The following is a 17872-nucleotide window of genomic DNA, read 5'->3' as shown; positions in this document are numbered from 1 at the left end:
GCAGCCATCAACAACGTATCCGAGAGCACTATCGGGTACGTTGAACGGAGTCGGCAAAATGATTGGTTCGACGAGGAGTGCAGAGCGGTTCTGGAGCAGAATGACGTAGTGGTAATGCTGCAGCATAGAACCCGACAAAATGTGGAGCGATACAGACAGAAGCGGAAGCAGCAGACTCGTCTCTTCCGGGAGAAAAACGCCGCCTGGAAGAATCGAAGTGCGTGGACATGGAACTGTTGTGCCGTTCACTAGAAACACGTAAGTTCTACCAAAAGCTCAACGCTTCCCGCAAAGGCTACGTGTCGGAAGCCGAAATCTGCAGGGATAAGGACGATAGCCTCCAGACGGACAAACGTGAGGTGATCGAAAAGTGGAAGCAGTACTTCGACGAGCACCTTAATGGCGAAGAAAATGTTGGAATAGGGGATCAAGGCAGCGGAGAACATGACTATGATGGCGCAGCAGAGTACGGGAACGAACCAACTCTCACGCTGAGGAAAGTTAAGGATGCCATCCACCAGCTCAAAATTAACAAAGCGGCTGGTAAGGACGGTATCGCAGGAGAACTCATCAAGATGGGCCCGTAAAAGTTGGCCACCTGCCTGCATCAGTTAGTAGCCAAGATCTGGGAAACCTAATAGCAACCGAAGGAGTTGAAGGAAGGGGTAACTGTCCCATCCATGAGAAGTTAATGTGTGAGAACTTTCGGGCGATCACCATTTTAAATGCCGCCCACAAAGTGCTATCCCAAATCATCTTCCACCGTCTTTCACCTAAAGTAAATTAATTTGTGGGATGTTACCAAGCCGGTTTCATCGACGGCCGGTCGACAACGGACCAAATCTTCACCGTACGGAAAAACCTCCAGAAATGCCGTGAATACCAGGTCCCAACGCACCACCTGTTCATCGACGTCAAGGCGGCATACGACAGTATCGACCGCGCAGAGCTATGGAAAGTCATTGACGAGAGCAGCTTTCCCGGGAAGCTTACCAGACTGATAAGAGCAACGATGGACGGCGATGAACAGCTGCAGCGTAAGGATTTCGGGTGAACTATCCAGTTCATTCGAATCTCGACGCGGACTACGACAAGGTGGTAGACTTTCCTGCCGACTATTCAACATCGCCCTGGAAGGTGTTATGCGACGAGTCGGGCTCAACAACCGGGGTATGATCTTCACGAAATCCGGCCATTTTGTTTGTTTTGCGGTTGATATGGATATCGGGGCTAGAACATTTGGAAAGGTGGCAGAGCTGTACACCCGCCTGAAACGCGAAGCAGCAAATGTCGGACTGGAGGTGAATGCCTCAAAAACAAAGTACATGCTGGTAGGCGGAACCAAACACGACCGGATCCGTCTGGGTAGTAATGTTACGATAGACGGGGATACTTTTGAGGTGGTGGAGGAATTCGTCTACCTCGGATCCTTACAGACGGCTGTAAAAATGCCTCCAGGAATTTCTTTTGGAATTTCCCTCCGGATTTTTGTTTTAGATTTTTTCCAGGAACTCCTCTACAATTTTATTCAAAAATTCTCCAAGATGTTCTGTCCGGCGTTTCTCCAGTTTTCAATACCTTTGTCTGCAGTTTCTGCTCGGATTTCTAAAGAAATTATTTCAAGGATGCCTCCAGAAAATGTTCCGGTTTACTTCAGAAATTCCTCAAGAAAGTCCTTCATTTTCTATTTTTTCCTTAAATTCCTCCAAAAGATTCTCACAAAATTCATCTAGGAATTCCTCCAGAGCTTTCTCAAGAGGTTCCTCCATTGATTCCCAAGAGACTACTGCAGTAACACCTTCAAACATTACTAAAAAATTTAGATAGTTTTGTTTAGAAAGCTCTTCAGGATATTTCAATTTTTTTTTGAATCTCCAAAAGTATCTTCAGGAGAAACTTCTTTTTTATTCTGTAAGTCCTGGAAAAATTTCTCCAGTATTTGTAATTTCATGAAGTACATCTGCAAAATCGGTGAAGAAATAAGTGAAAAAATACCTGGAGAAAAGCTGATATTTCCAAAGGAATCACAAGAGCATTCTATAGAATCTTCTAGAATAAAGCCTGTATCTGCAATAATCGGGACACAGAGGCACGGCTGTAGCTCAGTATTGAATCAGTCAAATTGGCCAAATAATTTACTGAGAACTCTTTGGTGTATGTTTATTATTTGTGCAAAATTTCATAAAAATCGATGCATTACCGTCAAACGGGGTTACTTGCAACAGCGGTGTAACTTGCAACACGATGACATACACTAAATGTGAAGCATTTTATAATAATAATAAAAACTAGTATGCCCTACTATTTCGGTTATAGAGATTATGTGTATCAAAGATCGATTTAGTATAAAAATTAGCTTTGTTTCTTTGTTTATGGTTTAGCTACACTGTTAAAACGGATTGCTCATTTTATGCCATAAAAACAAGTATGAAAATCGTGCTTGACCTCTCTCTTATGGTAAGTGCGATAAGTCTGATGACCTTGTTTGCAGTTAGGGTACCTAATAGTAAGCTTAGCTAAGCGATAAAAGTTTGATAAACTTATCGACTAAGTAATGCAAAAAAACATTATTATATTCGACAACCAATATGGGGTAACTTGCAACAGTTGAATTTGACGAAACCTTCTATTATTTATCTTCATTTCGCGATATACTTGACAGAAATAACCGAAATGGATCATATATTGATTACGTGACGCGTTCATTTTCAAATGACAATTCATTTTTTACATTTTTTTGAACGTGACCTTCAAACATTGTTAGGAAATACCATATTTTGAAGTTTCATTCATGTTTCATCATGTTAAAAGTTCAATTTTTGTTTATGAACGCTGTGAAGCAATCACCAATATCAATTCTGAACCTAGATGAAGTAAATTATTTCAGTTTAATACCCAAATTAGCGAGTTTGACATTTACAAAGTAGAATAGGTGTGTTTCAATCATGTTAATTTAGCTGAAATTACCAAACATCACTTCAAACTGAAAACTACTTTAAGATGACTCACTCTACCTTTTCAAGAAATGACAATAATCATTGTTGACATTTTGTAATGAGTGCTAAGTCACGAGAATCATATATATTTTGTGTTTGAGGGACGTGAGACCTGTTGCCAAACGATATACTCTCGCTTGCAATAATTATCAATCCTTTCATGAAAAATTATATGTCAATTGGTTAGTGTACATCTTTTCATGGTATGTTTCATGCATAACACCAAAAATTTACAACACGACTAAATACTAGAATGTTAGTGCTGTTTAATGATAGCTAACTTAGCTTCATGTCCCAGGGTTGTGCAGTTTCAGGATGGTCAATGTCGAATGACACTCGCTCCAACCATCACTTCATACGACAAACGCAGTCCATCAAAACATAATCGATTCACGGAAAAGCCACTCAAGCCAACCCTCGTTCAATGCAGTGTCAACCACATCCAACAGCAGCGATCGTCTCTTGTTTCCGAACCACACGATGAAACACCGAAGCGAGTTTTTTTCTACGCTTTGCATTCTATTCATAGGGCGTGCTATGTTTGTGTTTGCTGCGCCATGCAATACTACTTAACAAATTGACCCTCATCCTGGCATTTTCAGACGAGAGTCACCCAGCAGTGAGTGACATAGCTCTGCGTCGGAACGACGGTTAAGAAGCGTTCGGCTACTCAAGAGATTCGCAGAGAAAGAGCGTGGCGGCGGCAGCCACCGTATCAATGCGTTCGTCTCGAATGTGTTCGATAGCAACATAGAGACGGTCGGCTGTAGCGTTGATGGAGGAAGAAGGGCAATGTTGATGTTGCGGCTTTTTTGTGTTATGATGGTGATAATGCACAAGACTGTCATGTCCTATGTTGCATGTTACCCCACAGATGGGGAAACTTGCAACAAGCATGTATTTCGCACCTCCTGATTAGGTGGCAACGTATTTTGGTAAACCAAGTGCTGCATAGTATTCTACTCGGGGTAATTAGCGTACACGATGCTTCACAGGATGTTTCAAATGTTTAGATTTTCAATGATATTGCTTCAAAGTCGAAAAGTGTTGCAAGTTACCCCATTTGACGGTACTTTTAACTGTGGATGAAAAACAAACAGACGTGGTTTTAAGCATTTTGTACAATCATGACCAATTTTCATTCACATAATAGATGGTTCTTTTACGCTACAGTTCATAGTTCTGTGATGGTAGTTATGAAACTTCGTTAGCAGTTAGGTACGATGCTTATAGAGACATTTGCTTGCAAAATTTCATCAACTTTGACCAACTGGTTTGAAAGCTACTGGTGTTGATAGGGGTGAGTGTTAGTGAAAATTTTTCGTGTTTTTCATATGCGATGTTTGTCTATTCATAATTTTAGAATTTCTTTGCTAATTTTCATGATTTTTTTACAGAAGGTAGTTGATTATGTGTATATTATGCCTGGAAAATTTGATGATTATTGGTATAATACTTTCAATAGTACAATCGAAACACACTAATCGCTGTCTTTGGGGCTTAAATCACGTTCAGTCCCAATATATGTTTTGTCCATAAAATGGTTGATAGTGCATTGATTTTTATGAAATTTTGCCTATGTAACAAATGTAGAATGAGAGGTTTGTGTTCAAAATTTTAGCCATTTCCTTTGTCAAATTCAAAAGTTTCAGCGCTGATAAGCAAAACTAGGGGCTGTACAAAATTCAATGACGCACATTCTAATTTTTCATTGCTACAACAAAAAGTACTTCACCGATTCACATGAAATTTTGTAGGTGAAGTGTGCACATCTTAAGATGTTATTAGGCAAAATTTGAGCAATTTTAATGCGTCTATGGCAGAGTTACAGTTGTATTTATATGTCCCGATTATTGCGGATACAGGCTTTACTTCTAGAAATTTCTTCAGTAACCCCCCACAAAATTTTCCAAGGGATTCATGGAGGAGCCCATGGGAAAATTTCGGGAAGAATCGCTGAAGAATTTTTGAAAAACTCTGAATTTCTCAAAAAAAAAAATCTTTGAGGAATTTTGGATGAAATCTCGTAATGACATTTAAAAAACATCCCAAACAATTGAAGGAGTCTATGGATATATTTCAGGAGCAATTCCTGAAGAAGTATCAGGAAGAATTCATGGAGGAACTTCTGAAAGAATTTTTGAAAGAATTTTTGAAGACTTTTTTGAAAAAATCGTCTGTCTAATTTCTCTAGAAATCTCTGCAGATATAATTTAAACAGATTCCTGGAGGAAATATCTAAAAGAATCCCAGGAAATTTCCCGAAGAAATTCTAGAAGCTGTTCCTGAAGAAATTCCTTGAGTAATACCTGGAAATTTGATTGAGGAACCCTTGGTGGAATTGGTTCAGGAAATTATTGAGAAATACATAGAGAAATTCTTGAATCCCTTATCAAAATTATAAAATTTCCTGAAAGAATACCCGGAAGAAGTTGTGATTTTTTTAAAGGAGATACTCGAAGAATGTCTAGAGAAGCACTTGAACTTCTTTAAAGTTCTTCTGATAGAATCATTGAATGAATTTCTGCAGGAATCTCTGAAGGAATATCTGCTTGGATAAATTTGTTGAAGAATTCCTGAATGAATTTTCGAAGGAGCTGATGAATTTCTTTAAAAAAATCCTTGGCTTACTTTATGAATGAATTTCTGGAGCTATTTCTGAATTTATCCCTCTACAATTGGCTTTTCGGTCCGGAAAATTATGAGCGGGATGATTCTATTACATCCGACGTTTCGGCCCTTGGTTTGGGCCTTCATCAGGGAGGTCTAAAATAGGGGTGTTTTATTATCTAAATTCACATTTTGCATTGGGTTCACAAAGCTATTTCTGAAGAGGAAATGTCTTTAAATTACGTCACGCGTTGAGAGAAAAGATTAGCAAAAGGTGATGATCCATACACAAAAGCAAAGAAAAGATCAGCAAAAGGTGACGATCCATACACAAATTTCAGAGGTCCCATACAAAAAGTTTGCCATAGGGGTCAGGGGGTTGAAAAGGGGCATTTTTTTGGATTTCTTATCAATTGAAAAATTGCAGAAGGAACTCACATAAGATTTTTAATAGAAATTCCTAGGAAAAATGAAGTAGGAATCTCTGGGGATTTTTTTGTAGAAATGTGTGGAAGAATTTCTAAACGGACTTGGGAAATATTTCGTTATGATACGCTAATGAATTAACTTACCTGAAAAATATTTCAGTAAGAATATTTGAAAGAGTTTTTAAAGAAGGCTTAGGAGACGTCTAAATTTCTTAATACTGAATTCTAAAATTCTAAACTCTGCGCTGTAACAATTCTCCAATTCATGCATGGTTTTCTGAAAGATTCCCCGATGAAATGTTCGAAATAAATTATGGCAAAATTTCTTAAGCATGGAAATCCTAGAAAAAATACCACCTGGAAATTCCTCTAGAGGAAAGGATTTCTAAAGAAATTTTTGGAAAAGTTTCCAAAGGATCCGTGGAAAATCATCTAAAAGGTATCTATGGAGGAAACTCTAGACAAATATCTGAAAAAAAAAAATCCTGGAATTATATCGAATCTTCAGTAGGTTCGGGAATCTCGTTGGATAGGTGATTCCAAGCCTCAACCATTAGGTTAACGGGAGTTTAATCAGAAATCCGTCAAGACAATTGTAAAGAAGTCACTAAAATACGAACGTAAATCCACTAAGAATGTCAGACGTAAATTACCAAAAAGTCTTCAACAATGAGGATCTTCATAGAATTGAAGCAAACACTTTCCGTCATCAGCAGAGTACAGTACCGGCGACCGCCATGGTCGACGCAACTAAAGCAACCGGATGTTGCACCAGCATACGCGTTTCTATACGAGGCGAGCTCGATGTGCCCCCTCTTTGTTTCTTCTTCTTCTTCTTCTTTGAACAAGACAGACAATTGAACAGGGCAGTCCAGGTAGTGTGGGATTGAGTACCACCTCCTACAGGCAAAGTAGAAGACAGTACAGGATCGTGATGACCAGGACGAGAGGTGTAATGGCTCCTACAGAGCAATCTCGAGAGATGTTGGACGGGATCATGGAGGGGCTTTTTCCTTGTCATGATCCTAGTCCTTGACCTCCTTTCGTAGGATAGCCGGGGACTGGGGCAGGCGATGAGGAGAGGGTCACCGATGTGGAACTTGCGGGGATAGCTAAGTCCCTTAGCGTAGGTAGGGCCCCAGGTCCGGACGGAGTTCCGAACCTGGCCTTAAAAGTAGCTATTGCAGAGGCTCCCGAGATGTTCAGGTCTGCTATGCAGAAATGCCTGGACGAGGGAGTTTTCTCAGATGTTAAGAATAGGCAAAGCCTGGTTCTATTGCCAAAGGTGGGGAAACCAAACGGAGACTCGTCGGCATAAAGATCAATATACTTGATTGACACGGCGGAAAAGGTGCTCGAAAATATCATCCTCAATAGAATGTTGGAAACACCGAGGGTGTAAACGGTCTTTTGAGCAACCAGTTCGGCTTCCGGAATGGGAGGTCGACCGTAGACGCTATCCTGTCGGTAACAAATTCGTTGAGATAGCGCTTCAGCGTAAGAGTAGGGGGATTCGCTACTGTTCAGTAGTGACTCTGGATGTAAGGAACGCGTTCAATAGCGTCAGTTGGCCAGTTATTGCCGCTGTGCTCCTGCGTCTGGGGATACCCGGGTACCTGTACAAAATTATCGGAAGTTACTTCCAGAATCCAGTAGTAGTTTACGACACAGAGGTGGGTCGGAAGTGCTTTCACATATTCTCAGGAGTTAGGAGTCAGGAGGATCCATCCTGGGTCCGGTGTTATGAAATGCCATGTACGACGAGGTGTTGATGTTAGAGTTTCCGGTGGGAGTGTAGATTGTCGGCTTTGCTAACGACATTACGCAGGAGGTCTGCGATGAATCGATCGAAGAAGTGGAGCAGCAAGCTGTGATCAGTGTAGGGCGATTACACTATCACTTCGAAGCGCTCCGCCAAACACTTGGGTGTGATGATCAACGATATGCTTACCTTCGGTAGCCACGTTAATCACGTCTGTAAAAGAGCCTCCACAGCAATAGTGGCACTATCTCGGATGATGTCCAATAGTTCTGTGGTGTACGCCAGTAAGCGCAAGCATCTGGGTAGTGTTGCTACGTCCACACTAAGGTATGGCAGCCCAGCGTGAGGCACGGCGCTTACTATCAAAGGTACCGTGGTAAGCTGGAACGTAATGTGCCTGAGAATTGCGAGCGCGTACCGTACCGTGTCACACGATGCACTCTGGGTCATCACTGGTATAGTGACTATTGGTATTCTTTTCAAGGAAGTGAAATGCGCTGCACAACAGGCATACGCAAGACTGCCAGGATAGCCTCCATGGTCAAATGGCAACAGTTCCATCAAAGGAAGGTGGACCCATAGGTTGATACTGAGGGTATCCTCTCTCTTCCTCTTCTTGGCGTAACGTCCTCACTGGGACAAAGCCTGCTTCTCAGCTTAGTGTTCTATGAGCACTTCCACAGTTATTAACTGAGAGCTTCCTCTGCCAATGACCATTTTGCATGCATATATCGTGTGGCAGGCACGAAGATACTCTATGCCCAAGGAAGTCAAGGAAATTTCCTTTACGAAAAGATCCTGGACCGACCGGGAATCGAACCCGTCACCCTCAGCATGGTCATGCTCAATACCCATGCGTTTACCGCCTCGGCTATATGGGCCCTGTACTGAGGGTATATAGTTGGATTAATAGGCGCCAGGAGGAAGTAACATTCCACCTGACCCAGGTTCTTTCAGACTATAGCTGCTTCCGACAGTATCGACACAGTTTCGATCATGCGGGTTCTCCCGAATGTCTGGTTTATGCTGGTTTAGAGGAAACGACGGATGTGTAGGGATGAGTTTGGCTGGAATGCCGTTTCAACGGTTGTGGGTTATAGTCTTGGAGCAACAGAGGAGGTGGCGCGTGGACTCGGAGAATGGCTAGTGCAGACGCTATACAAGAGGTCCATGGGTTCAGAGTCGGCTACGTAGGCCATACCGGTGCCCTGCGGTCGAAATCGACCCTTAGAGAGATTAAGTGGCCGCGGGAAAAACATCCTGGTAGATTGTAGTCTTCCCAGTCAACCAGTGTTCGTATAAGGTGTTGAATAAGATATTAAAGTGGAGGCGATGTGCGTACATTTTACATGCGCCTAGATAGAGGCATGCACGCATATGGCCTCCACTTTAGCATCTTATGCAACATCTTATACGATTACTGGTTGTCTGAGTTGGGTTAGATCTCAGCCCGCGGTTGGAAAGCGGTCCCGATAAGGGCCTGGACATGTGAAAACCCTACTGTCAGCAACCTTCTGGTGCAGCTGATAGTGCCTAAAGGGTAGTGATACCCTTGCCTTCAGCAGGTCAGATCTGGTTGGTCGATGTTCGTTGCTGTAGGCCACGCAGCCACGCATCTAACTTTGAGGGTGCCATGTGCACTAGCCCCTCTCTGAAGCAATGCCTTCTTGGTTCTTCCGGAAAGACGTGGGAATATGTTTAGTGGATCGAGGAGAGAGTAGCTGTTATTTCATTGGATCCTTTGTCAATTAAGCTGATGTGATGGCATTCTTGAGCAGCAACTACGGGCGATCAATCAAATTCAAGCTTATAATTCAACACTTGAGATAAAAATGTTTGGTGTATGTTAACTTTCACCGCGTACATATATTCATCGAAATTCTCTTCAACGGATATGGGGATTCTCTCGGCTTTTGCAATCGGTGACAGCAGCGAAAGCCGAGAGAATCCCCATATCCGTTCAAGCCTACAGTCGGTAATAAGCAATCAGATTATCTTCAATTTTTGGTCAACTCTCGGTAGATTCTGGAATAGTACGCCTGATGGTGAACAAGTTCCTTGGTGGCCGCCAGATTCACATCCAAATAGCACCGATAATATCCGTTTGGAATAACCGGAGGTAGCAGTGACGCATCCAGCGCCAGATCTTTCACCCAGTAGGTGCCTTTTGGCCAGGGACAGACCCCTTCGGGACCCACATAGATGAAGTTTGATTTGTTCTCCCAGATCCACTGGTAGTCTGGACCGTAAGCATTGATAAAATCGCAAACCGGCATAGTGGTCAGCTTCATCGGAAACAGATTGTACTGGTTGTTGCCCAGTTCGCTTCGGGAACAGGTGATTCCTATCTGTAAGAAGAGGAATAAAACCAGATATGTTTATTTTCGTTTTGGCCTTAAACCAAAATTGAACCGTACTAAACGGTGCTAACCAAATGAAACTGCTTACAAACCTCGTAGTTGTCGTCCAAATCAACTGCCAGATCGTATGACCCGTTGATGACCGGAGTTGTCCGATTGAATTTCCGAACGCGAACTTTGGAGAAGTCTCCGATCACGCTATACTCGATTTCATAACGATCGAACTCCAGAAACATTTTATAGAGGCTCAAGCACACTTGTACGCCTAGCAGAAGCTGGAGTACAAGGGCGCAGAATATTTTCAAGTTCATTGTGCACAACTGGAGCAACTAACCAATTACTAAATTGAGGTCGCAATATAAACTTGAGCGCATTAATTTCCAGTTTGCGTGAGTAATCATGATTGATTCTGTGGAAATGGCAACCAAGTGCTACAAATTAGAATTGCAATAACGCATGCAAATTGGTTTAATGTTATTGAACAAGCTAATTCAACCTTTTGAAATAAATGTATCATCTGTGTGTAAACCCCAGTTGAGGTAGTTGCTTATTTTTGATCGTGCACACCAAATTTCCATTGTGGCCAAAAATTCATTCGCACTTCCAAGATCGAGTTCAACTGAAAGACACGAAACATTTGATGAAGATGAGTAATCATTGCTCCGAGTTTTCTTTTTAAACTTCAAGTAAATGGGATGCATAAAACTTATTTTTCTTTCGCTACCCTTATTCGCTACCCTTATTTAGGGCGCTTTCTTGATGTCATCAGGTATAAGGTATCAGGTATCAGTATGTCGGCTCCAGAGGCACGTTCTCCTCCATTTGGGAAATTTGTGCCATCGTCATGAATACGAGCCTATTCATCATTTACCTGAGGGAGAGCGAAGGGAGGAATAAGGGTTGGGATAGGGAAAGGGAAGGTAAGGGAATAGGGTCGATGTTCCCAATTTCAGAAAAAACACCGTTGTGAGTTGCTATTAAGCAGCTACAAGGCTGTAATTTATTAAGTAAATCATTAATAATGTATTTGGGTAAGTATGAGGGGCTTCTTACAATTTTTGTGTTTTACTGCCAACTGCGGACAATCTACCGCGAAGGACAATCCGATCATCAATTAACGGGAAATCTACAGGTGTTCATATGATTCAAGGTTAAGGTGAGTTGTATAATGTTTTCATTTCAGGCAAAATGTACCCTAAATTCAGCTTTAATTCACGCACGACTACTAATGAGCTACTTAGGAATCCAATATTTAAACTCTACAAACGTATGTAATTAAAGAATTCATTAATACAGTGTTAACATCAGTAGTTTTACAAACACACTTCGAAAAACCAACCATTGCAACAACTCACTCGTGGATATAGTTCCATATTATTGCTGATTCATGATACAGGTTCTGATAAACGAATTCTGACAGTGACATACGAATTTTGTCAACCCGCATCTTAACACCGACTCGTCCGAGGGAACGGTAAGTTGCTTCACTCTCTGCGTGCCGCAACGAGGGATACCGCCAACCCGAGAGGAAAAGAGCTCAATAATAGTATGTTTTGATATCGAGATCAAAAAGTGATATTGGTTTGATTGATATAAGAGATAAAAGATCTAAGAATAATATCAAAAATTTACTCCTGGAACACCATTATCATATCATATTTAGATCTTGTAAGATCTAATCAATAGCAGCGAACTATTCGTTTGATCTTAAAATATCAAATTTTGATGTTGTCAAGATGTTCCAGGAACATATTTTAGATATTATTTTCAGATCTTTTATCTCTTATGTCAATCAAACCAATATCACGTTTTGATCGTCAGTATTTCACCTCTACCCGGGAACAGTCGACATTATCGCATAAGCGTACCACAACGGGTTCAAACAGCGTCCTGAAAAGGGCACTGTAAAAACGCATAAAGCGTAAAGTAAGCCTATAGCTACTTGCCACAACGGGTTCAGAACAACAGAACATCCTGAAGATTCAGGCTTTTTAGGTCAGTTTCACCAAGTGTTTACCGAGTACTCAGAAACACAGTTTCGTAAAAATTGAATAGTTACATATCAAATGATTCAAAGTTCCATAGTCGGATTTTAAGCTAAGCCATACAAATGAAGCATCCTGTTGCGCTTTTAATGGACAAAAACATAAGTTGAGTTCTCTCAATTGCGTTTCTGCTATGAGATTTCTCAAAAGTCATGGCAAGACTCCTGCATGGGGGCATCCACAAACACTCAATTTCCTAATCGCTGCTTAACGTAATGCCGAGAAGAGATGTTGATTTTTGAGCTTTTGGTAAATCCAATTAAAAATCATTGAAAGATAAATTGGACAATCCATGCGGCTTTCAATATGGAATCGAAAGTATTCAAAAGTATCCTGGAAATCCACCCAAACAAAATTGTTTTTTAATGAATGCTTTTCCGATATCGTAAACAACATTGTGTGAACAAATCGCAGTGGACTTTCCATTTTGGTAAGCATGTTGGTTCCCATGGAGAGGCATGTTTGACAGAAAAACATCACGGGTGTTATGCTCGACAAAGCGTTCTAATCATTTCAGAAGAAAGAGGTCAAATTGATAGGTCTGATCTTCATACGATGATGCATTATCCACTTACGGAATAAACTTGACAGTATAATCCCACCAAGATTTGGGAATAGCAAGCTGGAAACAAGCAGTTTTATCAAAACATTTTGGGGCTCGAGGGCTCGAGGCATGACACGCTAGATTGTCATTTCAATTTTACTGAAAGTAGCAAACATCGGAGCATACGCAAAATGCGGAACCATATAGGTGTTAATTAAAGCATTACATCTACATAGAAATCCCCCCTACGAAAGTAAGATTCTTGGACCAAAGCTGTTCTTTTATGCTTAAGATTGATCTGAGCTGTCATAACCATAGCCACTATCCAAACTAGGCACGATCAAACTCTTACAATCACAACACAAGAAAAAGGAGCTGCGATAAAAACTAATTGGGTATCGATTGAAGAACGCCAGAGGCAAACATACATAGAGGACACTGTGAAGAACGCATAATACGAAGAGCCATATAGGTTATAATTAAAGCTAATGAACAACATACTAATAATCCCACCCTTATTGAGCCTCGCAGTTGAGGCTTAAGAAGGATACCAGATTATCTCGGAGAAACACAAGGTCAACTGCACCATTGCTCCGGTTAGCGCAGAATACTATGGAGGGCGCCCTAGTACTCCACAGGCTCCGTTTGTAGTCATGTTTTTATTAGGACTCTTACAACTGGATCAGGCGATCCGTAGTGTTATTCTTAGCCAATTGAGACAACCGCTACCGACACTACACAGCTATCTAGGCTGATCGGGAAAAGAAGTTAACATTGATGATCAACTTCCAAACGAGTCCGAACAGCCTCGGGCATTCTTCTGCAGTTTGCAGTTTTGTAGATGCTCATGCAAACTTGAACGCCTAGCAGAAGCTGGAATACTAGGGCGCAGAATATTTTCAAGTTCATTGTGCACAACTAGAGCAACTATAATGAGTAATTGAGTTCGGAATACAAACGTGGGCGCATTCGTCTGCAGTTTGCGTGAGTAATCACGATTGATTCAGTGTAAATGGCAAATAAGTATTACAAATTAAAAACCTAATAACGCATGCAAGTTGATTTTATGTTATTGGCCGAGCCAGGTCAACCTCTTGTAATTGTATCATCTGTAAACCCCAGTTGAGGTAGTTGCTTATTTTTGATTGTGCACACCGAATGGCCATTGCGCCCAAACATTTATTCGCACTTCCAAGATCGAGTTCAACTGGAAGACACGATAGGGGGATTAGGGGCATAATGGACACCCTAAGCAAATGAGTATGTTAGGCCTGTATAACAGACAAAAACTTAACATATTATCAGTTTGCTTACAACTTTAACTTGTTTCCCACGTCTTTCAATCATTTACAGCAGGTAGAATGTCATTATTGTGAAGAAATAATGAATTATAAACCGAGTGTTTTTCAGGGTTGGCAGGAAAGGTACGGGGCGAAATGGACACCCATCGGGGCATAATGGACACCCCTGCATATTTTATGCTAAATCTTTGGTTACATTGACCAGTTGAGTAATTTGCCTACGGAGATCAATACCACAGATATAATACTCCATCTTAGACGAGTTTACATAACATCAAAGTTAATTAAATAAACTTTAGGCTAAAATAATCGGATTGATTTTTTACAAACTCTCTAAAACGCCTAACAGTATGCAATGCGGGAACATCCATTCGTAATTACCAGTGTTCATTTCGCCCCGAATCGACTACAATATTGAAATTACTATTTTGAGTAAATTCTGATCAAAAATATAATACTTTATCCATTGCTCAATCTGCGTATACATGTAAATAAGCTAACAATTCACTTGTTTTAATAGTGGACACACTCAAACTCTCGTAATACCTTATTTGCTCCTGTTTCGAAATTATAAGAAATCCACCATATGAAAAACATACTTTAATGTCAATGATATTTTAGTTATTTTGAAGGAATATTAATGGTACTTTTGAAAAATAGAACAATGACTTGTGCCTTTACACTTATGCATTAAAAGTTTTACATAAAAGTCAACGATTTCGGCAAAAATAGGGGTGTCCATTTCGCCCCGGGTGTCCATTATGCCCCTAATCCCCCTACATTTGATGAAGATGAGTAATATTGCTCCGAGTTTTCTTATTAAACTTCAAGTACGATGCATAAAACGTATTTTTCTTTCGCTACCCTTATAGGGCGCTTTCTTGATGTCATCAGACTTGATTGGAAACAGACTGCATCACTTTTTTTTGGTTCATCGCACTTTGGTGTATTCTTGTATGGTATTCCTAATGCATTATGGACTAGTTAGGTACTGGCTTAAAAACTAAATCACTCTACTTTTCCGCACCATCCCATCACATCACAATCCCTAGTCTTCTAGACTACAACCGAGCGATAGCGAATGGTCGTCAGGTAGGGTGCTGTCCGCACTGGTGCTGCCACCACTTTTGCCACTGGAGCTGCGGCCACTACTTTGGCAGCGGCCGGAGTGGCCACCACAGCTGGAGTAGCCGGAATTGCTGGAACTGCTGTGGCCACCGCCGGGGCCGGAGCATACACGGCATATGAGAACACTGCCGGAGCTTGTTGCACATAGAATGGAGCATACGATGGCACTGCATGCACATGGTAATGTGGTGGCACCACTGCTGCAGGAGCGGCCGCCACAGCCACCGGGACTATTCCATTGTAGGTACGGGCAAACACCTGAGAACTTTGTGCGGTCACGAACGCGGGTCCTACCACGGCTGGAGTCAGAACGTGTGGCTTGGCACTGACCGCAGCTACCAGAAGGCAGAGAGTGACGACAAACTGCAATAAATCAAACCAGTGTCAATCAATTAGGGCTAATCGGGTGGACAAAATCAGGCTTGTTAGATAACACTTACCACCTTGGCGAACATTTTGTGGATCCGATGTGAGGGAGTGACTGAGGTGTACTCAACCGTAACGCCGAGTGGACAATTAGTGAATAATAAGCAAATAATACCGTTATCGGTATTTATACATCGAATGTTGATTAAGTCTGGGCGCGAAACGCTAATAAGTGCCCTTCCATTGTTTGCCACCAAAGTGGATGGTCAAAAAATAGTTATGGTGCGCGATGGGTCAATGCTGGACTTAGGCAGGCCACATATGCCATGGTGTTGGATACAAGTGAGGCGTGCTTCACGAGTTTGGGACTTTATTTTTTTGAATAATTTAGCTTGGATGGAAATTTTCAGGGCACTACTGGTTGAGGTGTGATGCAACTGACATTGAAACTAATTTGCCAAAATTGGTGCTACCGGTGAAACACCGACGCGAGTGCATTTGGCGGAGAGCACCAATTACGGTTCAAAATTTACATAAACCAGGAGCGGTCGTGAAAAAGAACGCTTGTGGTACACAGCGTATGCGTGTTAGAAGACGCGACTGCTGAAGAGTTAAATTTCAGATTTTAATGTGGACCAGGGAATCGTAGACATTCGTGAAAGTTTAGGTAGCAGAAGCGGTAAACGCGTGAATATTCAGTTAGATCTGCTGAGGGGTCTGGGTATACGAAATAATAATAAAAAGAGGGTCAATTGGAAACGACAGGTCATTTTCTAGAGCCGCATGTCGTTTACAGGACTCGTATCTGGCTGCTCGCGAAACTTGCTTCTCAATGTGCTCCTCAATCTTTCGCCAGGTTGCACCAGTTCGATTATCCACTTTTTTCGCTCATCCAGATTGTTCTTTTATTGGTTTCAATAAAGGCACTCTTGAGGGTCACCTACTGCTCTTCTACACTGCCACTATTCGGAACACTGGCAGCAAATATGGGTCTAATAGTTTTGGAAAACACTAAGAGTGTTGGAGAGTGAAACAATCCTTCAGGTTAGAAAAGCACGTAAAAATTGAGAAGTTATCACAAAAGTAAGATGGCGGAAAAAGAGATCCTTTTAGGACAGCATATTACCGATAACGAGGACCACAGTGAACAGTCTGTTAGTGGAATGTTTAGATTTGAACTGTATAACCAACCTTCCAGACCAACTGTTACAAAAATAAAAGAAAATTGATTATTATAAAGGATTAACATATTACGACACACAGAACCTTGCAAATGCACAAGTAAGAGACATCACAAATTGACGCAGCACAACACATAACATAAATGTGCCCTGTTATCCAGATGGATAACTCCTTCCGATCACAGGATGACGAGGTTTCATTTATTAGTTTGGGTCCATCAGTCATCCTGGAATTGTATTTTAGTTGGCAGTAAGCCTTTTAGTTTACAGCATTTGTGGCTGTGTTCATAGCTTGGTTTCGTCTAGGAAAACTAATCCTAATCGGGCATCCCGTTTCAGGGTTCGATACTTGAGCTCAACAACTTGAAGTCCGTGGCAGGGAAAAATTTACGTCTCTAGTAATTAATCGCGGCCCGAAATGGCCCGAATGTTGGCAATCGAAATAGGATTGCAATTCATGGGCCTCTATTCTGCCAGAACCCTATAAATGTTAATTAATACTAGGGGATATTTACAAGTTAAAATTCAACATGTAACACAAAGAACGCACGAATATTGAACTTTGAACACATTAAACAATTATTTTGTCTTATAATTGTAACAAATATTTATATCCGTAACACAACCCCATCAACAGCAAAGCAAACTAGTGATGGAAACAATGATCTGATATTCTAGATGAAGAAGTGATCATCTTTGAACTAGCCAGACCGAGAAAAACGAGAGTACAACAAATCTTTCCAATGTTTCTGCACCTATAACAACTTCTGACAGTTAAATGTTGACCAAGGTATACCGAGAAAACAAAATTATGTGTCACTCTCGAAAAACCAATAGGAAAAAACAGAGCCAAAATTTATCTGTCAAAAGTGGTCAAATAGTTGGCGTCTGGGCAAAGCGCGTACGAGCACCTTAAAGGTATGTACTAAAATGTTTGCCACTGCCTACAGGTAAAAAGCGGAATGATAGGCAATTCGTCTGAAATATTCACAGCCAGATGGAGATTTGTTGGATGGCTTTGGAGTTTTTCTGGAGTAGTTCCAGAATCCATCAAGAATGTTCCAGACATACTTCTGGGCTGATTCCAAAATCCTTCAGATATGATAAGACAGCCGTTATGGGATGCTTCAAGAACTCCCCTGGGAATCATT

The 17872-nt window shown here is 41.3% G+C and overlaps 2 protein-coding genes across 2 annotated transcripts; both read right to left on the bottom strand.

Moving 5' to 3' along the window:
* Positions 1-9750: 9750 nt before the first annotated feature.
* LOC115265698 (uncharacterized) lies at positions 9751-10475 on the bottom strand. The gene is made up of 2 exons (XM_029871659.2): positions 10249-10475; positions 9751-10144 (listed from the first exon to the last, which is right to left on the bottom strand). The coding sequence occupies exons 1-2, from the start codon at positions 10465-10467 to the stop codon at positions 9794-9796; spliced, it is 570 nt and encodes a 189-aa protein (XP_029727519.1). The 5' UTR covers positions 10468-10475; the 3' UTR covers positions 9751-9793.
* Positions 10476-14060: 3585 nt separating this feature from the next.
* Positions 14061-15981, bottom strand: LOC115265693 (nematocyst expressed protein 3-like). The gene is made up of 2 exons (XM_029871654.2): positions 15615-15981; positions 14061-15537 (listed from the first exon to the last, which is right to left on the bottom strand). The coding sequence occupies exons 1-2, from the start codon at positions 15627-15629 to the stop codon at positions 15103-15105; spliced, it is 450 nt and encodes a 149-aa protein (XP_029727514.1). The 5' UTR covers positions 15630-15981; the 3' UTR covers positions 14061-15102.
* Between the last annotated feature and the right edge of the window lie 1891 nt (positions 15982-17872).

Source organism: Aedes albopictus, chromosome 2 (genome assembly GCF_035046485.1).
Source record: "Aedes albopictus strain Foshan chromosome 2, AalbF5, whole genome shotgun sequence".
NCBI classification, from domain to species: Eukaryota; Metazoa; Arthropoda; class Insecta; order Diptera; family Culicidae; genus Aedes; species Aedes albopictus.
The sequence above is the reverse complement of the archived record's forward strand: the minus strand, read 5'-3'. Positions and strand labels throughout refer to the sequence as shown.